At 41.1% G+C, this 12,225-nt stretch overlaps 1 protein-coding gene across 3 annotated transcripts in view; it reads right to left on the bottom strand.

The window, feature by feature from the left end:
• Positions 1-12,225, bottom strand: part of TMEM131 (transmembrane protein 131) — a 97,303-nt gene that overhangs the window by 45,352 nt on the left and 39,726 nt on the right. For all 3 annotated transcript variants that reach the window (XM_066621972.1, XM_066621973.1, XM_066621974.1), the window contains 6 exons: positions 8,753-8,869; positions 7,067-7,189; positions 6,347-6,427; positions 2,995-3,145; positions 2,844-2,900; positions 1,825-1,886 (listed from right to left, as the gene is read on the bottom strand). In XM_066621972.1, the coding sequence (XP_066478069.1) occupies positions 1,825-1,886; positions 2,844-2,900; positions 2,995-3,145; positions 6,347-6,427; positions 7,067-7,189; positions 8,753-8,869 (591 nt within the window). The remainder of the gene's footprint in view (positions 1-1,824; positions 1,887-2,843; positions 2,901-2,994; positions 3,146-6,346; positions 6,428-7,066; positions 7,190-8,752; positions 8,870-12,225) is intronic.

Below are 12,225 nucleotides of genomic sequence, written 5' to 3'. Positions count from 1 at the left end.
TTAGCTATCTGTATACTTTACAAACCATTTCCCCTAAAGGATTTAGATGAAAATGTATTGAGAGTTTTGGAACACAATGAATACAAGTTGGCCTTTGGCATCAGCAGGGGTTCAGTTCTCGGAATGCCCATGGATGCTGAAAATGAACTCTACAGTTGGGCCTCTGGACATGACTAGAAATATCTTCCAGTCACATCCAGAGGTATTCCAAGGCCCAAACAGGCTGCATGTGGCTTCTCTGAGCCTCAGAAAGCTCCATGGGCAGGTCAAAAAAGCACTTCCGGTGTCTGCAAAACTCCAGTTTTCCAACACTTCAGGGGAACTTTCTGGGACTCAGTTGCAACTGGAAGGTGCTTCCAGTTGCATCCAGGAGGTCCTCTGTGGGTCCTCACATGGGCTCGGAACCCATGTGGGTGGAACCATGGTGGGTGAAAGTTGTGGGTTCCCAATTCATGAATGAAGAGAGCTCATTGTACATGCCTTTTGGTATTTCTATTGCTTTTTACTTTAATGCATATTACAACAGTGATTCGAAGGAGTTGTATAAATTACAAGTCCAAACTATTAAGGATGACAGTGAAAATTAGAGGCTGGTTAAGAAAGAGTTAGCAATTTTCCCAAACAAACATTTCAATACACAGCATATACGTAGTCTTGAATAGAAAGTTGTTTATTTAAAAGGCATATAGGTTGTCTTCCAATCTCATTTAAAAGGATCACCATGATTGCTTACAATATCTGATAAAACCAATGTACTGATAAATACAGTTTAGCAGCAATACAACTAAGAGCTCAAACACTAGTCCTCCCCCCAACACTGCGTTTTGGAACCTGATGTAGGAACACAGCTACCAAAAACTGGTGTCTCCAGGTGGTACACAAGGATACCATGGCCAATGGCATCAAAAGTTGCCAATATATCAAACAGAATAAACAGGGATGCAATTGCATCTAGATCATCAACAGGGGCAACCAAGGCTGTTTCAGACCTGAAACCAGGTCCAAACTCAGGTAGGAAAAGATCAAGATACAGTGGATCCACCTTATCTGCGGGCACCACATCCACAGACAATTGCCCATTTATGAAAGTTTAGGCAGTTTCCATATACTTTTAGCAATTTGCATACATTTACACAAACTGCCTAAACTTGTGTATATGGGTGGGCGGGAGGCAAACAATGCTATAGCAGGGCAGGTGATTTTTTTTAGGAATACATTTTCAATCCATGGTTGATTAAATCTATTGGATAAGGTTGGTTCACTGTAATTGATATTATCTAGGAAAACATGGAGTTGGATCAAAAATTGCAAAAATTGCACCCAGGACAAGAGTGCTGTATGTTAGCAGTGTTACTGTATATCGGGGTGCCCAAACCCTGGCCCTGGGGCCACTTGCAGCCCTTGAGGCCTCTCAATGCGACCCTCAGGGAGCCCCCAGTCTCCAATGAGCCTCTGGGAACTGCTCTCAGCATGAGGGCGACTGTTTGACCTATCATGTGAGCTGTGGGCTACCTCCATTGCTTGCTGTTTCATGTCTGTGATGCAGCAGCGGCAGCAAAGGCCAGCCTTGCTTTGTGCAAGGCCTTTTATAGGCCTTGAGCTATTGCAGTACCTTCATTCATTCATATAAGTTCATCTTTAATATATTCATTTATGTAAACTTATGTAAACTTATTCAAATTTTAAATGTAAATTAATTCTTTCCCCCCCCCCGGCCCCCGACACAGTGTCAGAGAGCTGATGTGGCCCTCCTGCCAAAAACTTTGGACATGCCTGCTGTATATAAAAAAAGAAAGTACTGTGTGGCTGTGATGCAATACTTACTGTTATTGGGACATCCTTCGTTCCAGAATTTAACAGGTGTAGGTTTAACATTTTTGGCAGATCTGTTGATTAAAAAAGCATTAAGGTATACAAAAATTTATCTGTAAGTATAGTTGGGTGCCGGATAGCTAGTCTAACTATCCTGTGCTGTAAAGTAACATAGGCTGCAATCGTATACATATTGACCCAATGGTAAATGCTACTGAGCCCAATCAGGTTTAATGCCAAGTAAAGTTGCATAGATTTGGCTGAATTGGCAGGTTAGAAAATGCACACCATTTCTTTACATTCCTCCACTTACTCAAATTTTCAAACTCTTAATTGCAAAGAGTGAAACCCCACAATTTAAGAATTTGAAGGAAGTAGCATAGCAAGCACAGTGCAGAGGGGTGATGGGCTGACCACCACAGTGTTCGGTGAGTTTACCACGCTCTCTATAGAGGGAAATGCACTGCACTTACCACCTGAATGCTCAGAGTGGTGAGCAGAGCAATGAGCCCCCCACCCACCAAAGGAGAGCCATTCCGGATACAACCCAATGTGGAGGGGAGGTGATGCAATGACACAGGAGGCAATGTCCTTGATCAGGAGGTGATCACATCATTCCATTCCCAGCACCAGCTGGCACAACAATGTTGCTGTTTGGAGACTTGAATTTAGAGTAATTTTTAATGTTTAACAGACATTGTTTAAGGCATTATTAGCACACCCATGTGTGGCAATCAATCCAGTCAGGAATCTGCTATGCTCATTTGGAAAGAGCATGGCTTGAGTTTTGTGTTTATTAGAAGCCTTTTTAACATATAATTTTTGCAGATGTAATTTACTTTAAAACTGTATCGCTGAGAAGCCACATACACGAGGAATAATGAGAGAAGCATGAACACAGTTGAAGGTCCCTGGTCCCTTAGATGAAAAATTGTAAGAAAAATACTCTAACACTCCTTATTATGTACTCTTTGTAAAATGAGATGCTGTATCTTAAATCAAACGTTAGCATACTGCAATGTAGGTCTTACCTTGTGTTCTTAATGTACCAAAATCTAGCATTTCTGTTGATGAATAAATTCCTGGAGCTTTAAAAAGGAAGAACACAAAAAATGACTTCTTTATCCACTTTACTGAAGTACAAAAATAAATGGAGCAGATTAAAACATAGTTGTTACAAACCTGTTGTGACTTCTACCTCTACTGGAAGAATAATAAACTCTGTGCTGTCTGAGGCATTTGTTTTTATTCGAATGAAAGCTGTATAATTATCTGCTTCTCTTGAAGAAAAACTGGCTCTCATAACTCCTTTAGTTTCATAGGGAGGAATTTCCTGTTGAAATATTGCACAGTACAAAATTATAAAACCTATACAATAAAAGATTCACAAATTCCCTTCTCCATAGCAAGCCACAGTGCCCTCCCTGCTTCCATGTTATATAAATGGCAATTTGTGGTCAAGTTTTGTATGAATGTTTCATCGATACAATTCATTGTTGCTTAAGATTTGACTCATCTGGATATGAGTGAATTGTAGCTGTCAATCATTTTGCAATAATGACAATAGTTTATTGTCGTGATTGTTCCTGGAATTATATTTGGGGGGGGGGGGTGGATACCTTTGCAGCATGGCAGTGGAGTAAGTTCTCTTCCTTTAATTGCTTAAAATGGAAAAGAAGCCACATAGGTCTTTCTGACAGCTGACTTTTTTCTGCACAATGTCCTGAACTCCCAGAATCTTGAAGGCATTGTGTGTAGGGAGGGAGGAAAACAGCTGCTCCCAGAGGTAGCTGCCAAATGGAGCTCTGCAGATACTTCTCAATTTTAAATAATCAAGCAAGGAATAAAAATGCCCACTCTTCTGAAAAGAAATGGGTCCCAAACAGCACACATACTATTCATGTCATCTCTGTCTTTGTCTCGGAATGAAGTAAAAAAAGAAAAGAACCATATGGACTACATTTTGTTCATTTTTCAATTTTTTTTCTGAAACACATGCATGCAATCACTTTGGGATATTCTATAATTGTTCAATGAAGTCTCCAATATGTGTGTATAAATGCTGTAAGTAAAACATATGATGGAACATGCAGATATGGCAGTATCATGACAAAGACTGCAAGTGGCTAGCTAATTACAGAAAATTAAAATTCTTGTATGCTACTTATCTTATACCCCAGTCCTATCCATGTGATAATCTGGAGGATCTCACCATCTGTCAGCGTATTGCATGGGCTGCTGACATGGCTGCCACTCTCAGTTCTGCTGAGAGCAGCCACCAATGCAAAGGCTGGGATGCTGTGCACCAGTGGTGGTGCTGTGTCAGTGTTCCTCCATCATTGAAGCCCACCCTGAGTAGGACTGGACCATTGGTTAGCCAACTCATTACTGGTTGGGAGTGGGTAACCCACACTTCTATTTGGATTGCTTATCATTTTCATCAACCCTACTTGCATATACAGGTTGAGTCTCATTATGGGTTTTGCACTATATCAAATCAATTTAAAAAACAAAGACCCTTTGCTCAGATGATTTTAAGACAGCCTTGCTGACATTTGTGATGTTAAGAGAGTCATTAAGAGGATAATCCAAGGATCAGTCTCTCTCCAAGAGCTTAGAAAGGATTATCTTTCTTTCAGGGGGAAGGGAGGGGGTTGTTTAGAGAGAGAAGTATTGATGGATTGTCAGCTGGCTGCCCTTTCTCTAACCATTATAAAGAATTGTTTTCCTTTAGTTTAAAGGGCCCTTCTCATCATGCTGAGATAAAAATCTCTACAACAGTAAGAAAAGCATTTTAAAGGGGTGCATGTTTCCCCTTCACCAGAGATAGCACATTCCTTCTCATTTGCAGTGGCCATTCATGTCGAGTCAAATCCAAGTATAAAAAATCCATGTACAACAAGGTTGGACTCAAAATCTCAAAACACATAGACGAACAGGCCTTGCTGAGGGAGAATCAGCATGGCTTCTGTAAGTGTAAGTCTTGCCTCACAAACCTTTTAAAATCCTTTGAAAAGGTCAACAGGCATGTGGATGCGGGAGAACCCGTAGACATTATATATCTGGACTTTCAGAAGGTGCTCGACACGGTCCCTCAACAAAGGCTACTGAAAAAACTCCACAGTCAGGGAATTAGAGGGCAGGTTCTCTCATGGATTGAGAACTGGTTGAAGACCAGGAAACAGAGAGTGGGTGTCAATGGGCAATTTTCACAATGGAGAGAGGTGAAAAGCGGTGTGCCCCAAGGATCTGTCCTGTGACTGGTGCTCTTCAACCTCTTCATAAATGACCTGGAGACAGGGCTGAGCAGTGAGGTGGCTAAGTTTGCAGACAACACCAAACTTTTCAGAGTGGTGAAGACCAGAACTGATTGTGAGGAGCTCCAGAAGGATCTCTCCAAACTGGCAGAATGGGCAGCAAAATGGCAGATGCGCTTCAATGTCAGTAAGTGTAAGATCATGCACATTGAGGAAAAAAATCAAAACCTCACATATAGGCTGATGGGTTCTGAGCTGTCTGTGACAGATCAGGAGAGAGATCTTGGGGTGGTGGTGGACAGGTCGATGAAAGTGTCAACCCAGTGTGCAGCGGCACTAAAGAAGGCCAATTCTATGCTTGGGATCATTAGAAAAGGTATTGAGAACAAAACAGCTAATATTATAATGCCGTTGTACAAATCAATGGTAAGGCCACACCTGGAGTATTGTGTCCAGTTCTGGTCGCCGCATCTCAAAAAAGACATAGTGGAAATGGAAAAGGTGCAAAAGAATGACTAAGATGATTTCTGGGCTAGGGCACCTTCCTTATGAAGAAAGGCTACGGTGTTTGGGCCTCTTCAGCCTAGAAAAGAGGTGCCTGAGGGGGGACATGATTGAGACATACAAAATTATGCAGGGGATAGACAGAATGGGTAGAGAGATGCTCTTTACACTCACATAACACCAGAACCGGGGACATCCACTAAAATTGAGTGTTCGGAGTTAGAACAGACGAAAGAAAATATTTCTTTACTCAGCGTGTGGTTGGTCTGTGGAACTCCTTGCCACAGGATGCGGTGATGGCATCTGGCCTGGATGCCTTTAAAAGGGGATTGGACAAGTTTCTGGAGGAAAAATCCACTATGGGTTACAAGCCATGATGTGTATGTGCAACCTCCTGATTTTAGAAATGGGCTACGTCAGAATGCCAGATGCAAGGGAGGGCACCAAGGATGAGGTCTCTTGTTATCTGGTGTGCTCCCTGGGGCATTTGGTGGGCCGCTGTGAGAAACAGGAAGCTGGACTAGATGGGCCTATGGCCTGATCCAGTGGGGCTGTTCTTATGTTCTTATGGACCTGTACTTGCAATACTGGGCCTCCTGGTCTTATTTTCCAACACTACTCTTGTTGCACCTCATCCTGCCACTTCTTCCATCTGTCAACATAAGCTCAAGTACACAAAACCTCATGACAGAGTGCTAATCTCTAAGGCGCCAAGAACTCTATGCTGGTTTTGCACACCTTAATATGCAAAAATCAGAATTTACATCACTCACCCATAATTTTCTTGTACCCCCTTGTTGACCTGTAGGAAGCTCTAAGTGGAGATCACCTCCACTTGAGTACATTTCTATCACCTATAAGGAGATTCATAAATTAAAATTCCAGTTGAATTTGTGATAAAAATTTAGACCCGGGTTTAAACTAGAAATATGACAAGCAGTTATAGACTTACATTGAAAAGAATACATGCTACATGACAGAGGATGAGAAATCATACAGGTCCCATAATATCTACCAGCAGAAGTTCCTGCTTTTTAATGGACTAACATTTTTTCCTACATTCCCTATTGCTTAAGTATCACAAACTTCTAGATTTAAAGCAGCTTATGGGTTTCTCCAATATTCTATATTTAACAATTTTATAGAATAAAACTGCCTAATCAGTAGCAACAACAATTCAGGTACTTAGCATTTTCAACATGATTTCATACATTCACAATGTGTCACTTTTATCTTTGATTAGAGCCACAAATTAAAAAAAGATTTGTGCATTTGCCAAGTCGGGTCTTATTCATGTGTATGAGTAAGAGGGATTGGTTGCTCAAATATTCAGTTACCACCAAGACAAGCATGTTAACTTCTAATGACTTATAAGTAGTATTCAGAACAGAGACCTGAGGACAATTTCCAAGGAACATTTGACTTGTATTAAAAAGTTTTCAGGTATTAACCACTCTAGAATTGTAAATAAGGAAATGCTACTTTATGCTTACCTGCAAAGGTTCGCTATGAGGGTTGTGGATATTTATTATAGGAGAAAAACTGCTATTTACAGGAACTTTTGCCCCTATAAAAGGGCGTAGTCTGTAAGGGTTTGGTACTCCTACTCCAAACACCTGTGGGGGAGGGGGGGGGAGAGAAACAACCATCTTAGTATTTCAGCATGCATGTTTATGTTTTGCTCTCTACTTTCAAAATCACACAATTCTTGATAGCAACAAAACCACTGCTTTGCCAACTTGACATTGACCTTTGAAAGGTTTGTTTTAATAATGGTATTGTGAATAAAGTTAATTGTGCCAGGTTACCAGCTAACAAAATACAGTAGACTCATCTTATTCACTTTTCCGGCATCCGAAGATTTCACTATTGAAATCCATGGAATGCCATGAATGCTGGGGTTCACTTTTAATGCTGGGGTTCACTTTTAAGTGTTTTAAAGTCAAAGTCAGAAAATGGCCTTGCCTGTCATAGCACTTCTGGGTCACACTGGGGCAAGCCAGCGGGTTGTGTGAGTTGGTAGTAGCTTCTGGAGCGCCACTGACTACCCTGCAAACGGTGTGGTTTTGCAGTGCTACTGTAGGAGAGGCTTATTTTGACTTTTTAAAACACTTAAAAAAAGCAGACACCAGTACCTGTGGATCTTATATCCACGGGGGTGGTGGTGGTGTCAGAATAGAGCCCCTTGGGGATATTAAGGATCAACTGTGTATCTAACTTCCACTGATTTCCACCATCCATACAACAGACACCTATAGATGAAGCAACAATTCTTATCTCGTGTTCTAGCTTAGGACATTTTTTTTAGACAAAATATTTGACATTCTTCCAGCATCCCACTTTCCTGAAACAGAGCACCAGATTATGAACATGAGTAAGAGCACAGAACATAAGAGTTGCATTTTTTACCTGCATTTTACTTAAAATGTGCTCCTTCAAATAGCTATTTAATGTGTTTCTGCTCCATCATTTTTTCAATTTACTGTTCCAAGTTAAGAATACAAAGTTTTTAATTTTTAAGTTGCAATAGGCTTATCTAATCTACTGGTACGTCAACTGCTTGACTTTTTCTCATAAGTCAAACTTATGCTGACCCATAAGTCAATGTTTTGTTGAATAGTATATAATGCTAAATCACCACCCACTATTCTAAGACATAATTTTATCTCAAAATGCATATTAATTATTTGTTTAATATAGCAGGAATTGATTTAATATTAATATTTATATCATTTTTCAACAAAAAATTGTTTGTAAGCAATTTACATATCTTAATAAATTGCTGCTTAATATTGCCTTGGATCAATTTACAAAGTTGGAAGCTTGTAACTGGTGACAATTGGCTACTCATTTCATCCAATAAAACGATACAATATTTTGTTTAAGACTTCAGTACTCTGAAATGTACAAGTTATGAATAAGTGTTTGCAACTTATATCAAATTCTACAGATTGAATGGCATTTTAATCTGTGAGCAACCCCTGTTCAAGAGAGCAGGACTATTGAGCAGAATTTGAAATCATCATGAACAGCTGTTGCATTTCTGCTAAAAATCTTGTCTTTCAAGAACTGTGAAGTAATAACATTGTTCAGACAAGGCATTTTCCTTTCTATACTCATTTGCTTAAGAAATGTTAAAACTTTTTAAACATTGTAAAATGTAAAACATTTTCTCTTACCTGGTATGTAAATACCCCATGATTAGATGTGTTAATAAATAAAGTATTTTCTACATTTCCCACCATTCTTGCAAGAAAAACTACATCAAATGATGTATTTCCTCCTGGGAGAATTTTCTGAAAAAACAAAGCAAAACAACTAGATATAACATAAGCCACTTAATCGAAAATTGTAGTGTTTCAAGGGTACAGCCTGAAAAGCACTGCATTCAGAGGAAACTGACTCAATGCCTAGGCTGAATCCTATTGAAATAAGCAAGCCATAAACACTATATTTAAAAAGTGTTGAATGGTACCCAGAATCCATTCCCTTTGGGCACTTAATAGCAATAGCATAATAGACGAAGTTTTAGCCACCACCTTCAATTATTTTACACCTACATCTTTAAAGCAGGTTACTTTCAGTGTTTATCACTGCTTCGGTTACTTGGTTGATAGCTTCCTATGAATAGTTCTTCTTGAGAAACATTTTAACATACAACATGTAGATTTCTTAATGGAATGAATATCACTGCCATATTCACAAGATGTGAAATTGCTTATTGCCGAGCTGTGTGGGGACCTGCTAATCCAAATCTCTCAGGTCCATTTTTGAACCCTAAACGCCATCTTGGTGTGTGTAAGAGATTGTCTCTCGAGACTCCACCTCCTTCACTTGCTTTTAAAGCCTAGAACAGGGGTTTCCAAACCCTGGCCCACAAGACACATCCAGCCCTCTGGAGGATTTTAACAGCCTGTGCTGTTTCCCAGCCAGGCTAAAAATAAATATCTGGCAATGCATCTTGAGTTAACTCATTCAGCCATGAGTGGTGCTGAATGTAATGGAATGAAATTACATTGCATTACATTCAGCACCTCTGGTGGCTGACTGAGGTATATACCAAAGTTGGGAGACCTGGAATACAAACACAGGTGGGGCCTCGATATCCACGAGGGATCAGTTCTCAAGATCCCCCTTCTAGAAAACCATGGATAACAAAATCCAAGGTTTCAACCCCTTTAAATCTTCCAATCCCCGGAGAGCTTCCCTGGACCACATAACTGCTTTATGAGGCAGAAAACATCACTTCTGGAAACTTGAAGTGACTTTTTCAGCCTTTTCAGCCATCCTGGAGCCTACAGAGGCTGTGGGTGGACATATACGGCCTCTGCAGGCTTCAGAAAGCCCTCTGGAGGCAACCAGAGCCCAGCTCTGGTCATCTTCGGTGATTCGAGTTGGGCCAAGTCTGGTTCAACACCGGTCTGGGGGCCCATGTTGAGTCAGATCAGCAGATATAAAAATCTCGGATAAACAGGTTCCACCTATATAAAGTTTGTTAAACTTCAAACAGAGCAGAAACTGAGACTAAAAAGTTTGATTTGTATTGTAGGTTGCTGGATGATTTTCCTCCTAAATCCATTCCGTCTTTTCCTATGCAAGTCAATTTTCCCCTCTGCTCCGCTACTCCTTCCAACCCCACCCACTTATTGTATTCAATCAAAGTCACAGCACAGTCTCCATGTATTAATTATTTATTTGTGGCCCTTAACGTGTCAGATGTGGCCCTCATGCCAAAATGTTTGGAGACCTGTGGCCTAGAACAGGGGTGTGCAAACTTTTTGGCAGGAGGGCCACATCATCTCTCTGACACTGTATTGGGGGCCAGGAAAAAAAAGAATTGATTTACATTTCAAATTTGAATAAATTTACATAAAATACATTAAAGATGGAACATATGAATGAATGAAGGTCTTGCAATAGCTCAAGGCCTATTAAAGGTCTTGCACAAAGCAAAGCCAGCCTTTCCTTTGCGGCGCTGCTACAAAGATGTGATACACATCACAGATGTGAAACAGCAAGCAGTGGAGGGAGTCCTCAGCCCACAGCTCATGTGAAAGGTCAAAGTTGCCCTCACGCTGAGAGCAGTTGCGTCAGGCCAGCATGGGCTCCAGTAAGTCTCTGGAGGACCAGAGTCTAATTGGAGACTGGGGGCTCCCTGAGGGCCGGATTGGGAGACCTCAAGGGCCACAAGTGGCCCCAGGGCCGGGGTTTGGGCACCCCTGGCCTAGAAGAATCTCTGGCCCAGTGTGACACCCTCCTGACTGAGAAACACCAAAACCTCTCAACTGCTGATTGAACAGGCATTTCCAGAAATGTAGGCAAATTGCCTAGGAGATTAAAAAGTTCTCTCAAACTGCCCTACCATATCCATACTTATCTAATTCAATCAGCATGAATTAGATAAGTCAACCCTAAAGAAATTTTTTCTTTGCACACAATTGTAACTATATCAGGATTCTTTTTGCATTTTGAGTTTGTGGGGGGGGGGGGTGTTTTAGATGCTGTGGATTGTTTGACTGCTTACTGCACTGTATTTTTATTGATTTTAATATTGGATTTTAGTACTGTAAACTGCTTTGGATGCCTTTTCTTCAAAAAGCAAAGACAGAACATAGATGTTTTAAATAAATGTGATGCTATGGCTTAGTTCCTGAAAATCTTGAACTTTCAGTCTTGTCCACAGCAAAGATGTAAATTGAAAACTCTGTTTCATCTACTCCCATTTCTGTCCAACCCCTTGATTGTATTCAGGGAATTTCGTCAAAACTCACTGACTAGGTTCCAAGAACTACATTTTAAGATGCAGTTGAATAACCTTTAATCTACAAAGTTCAGAACCAATGTTATAACTTTTTCTCTGTTCAGATGTGGCTTCATATGGTACTTTAAACAGTTATCCCCAGAACCCATCTACCTAGGTCAGTGGTTCTCGAACTTTTCCAGCCCGCGGCTCCCCTGATCCTTGTGGCCATTGGCCACAGCTCCCCATTACAACACCTCAGCTCAGTTACCCCCAAAATGGAGATGAAGGTGTTATAATTATACACTAGAAACAAAAAAAAACAGCTGCCAGCACTCTTGAGGCTGGAATCCTAACCACACTTACCTGAGAGTAAGCCCCATTGAACAAAATAGGACTTACTTCTGAGTAGACCTGGTTAGGATTGTGCCCTGAGCTTGTTAGCCGCACACCTGTAGGGTTTTGGAAAGGGGGGGAGTGATGAATTTGCTGGGGGAGGGGAAGACTTTGTTTTGTGTGTATCTAATTGTTTTGTTTGCCAATTGCAAACTGATGTGAAACTGAGATCCAGAGACTGTTTGGCTGCAATCCTAACCTCACTTTCCTGGGAGTAAGTTCCACTGAACACAATAGGAGTTACTTCTGAATAGACCTAGCTAGGATTGTGCCTTTTGTCTTACAATAGCAGCCAAATACACCCCAACATGCAGATGCCATCCCTGTTCCCCCCAGGCAAGATGGAGGAATGCAGGTTGGGGAATTTGGATACCCCCCCCACTAACAGCAGGCTGGGCTCCCTCCTTTCCAAGCAGAGGAAAGCGCTGCACACCTCCCAGCTTCTCCCAGTCAGCCTTCTCTCCGCACCTCCCAGTCAGCCTTCTCTCTGCTGCGCACCTCCCAGCCAGCCTTCAA

Source organism: Tiliqua scincoides, chromosome 3 (assembly GCF_035046505.1).
Source record: "Tiliqua scincoides isolate rTilSci1 chromosome 3, rTilSci1.hap2, whole genome shotgun sequence".
NCBI lineage: Eukaryota > Metazoa > Chordata > Lepidosauria > Squamata > Scincidae > Tiliqua > Tiliqua scincoides.
Note: the sequence above shows the minus strand (reverse complement) of the source record. Positions and strands in the feature narration are given on the sequence as shown.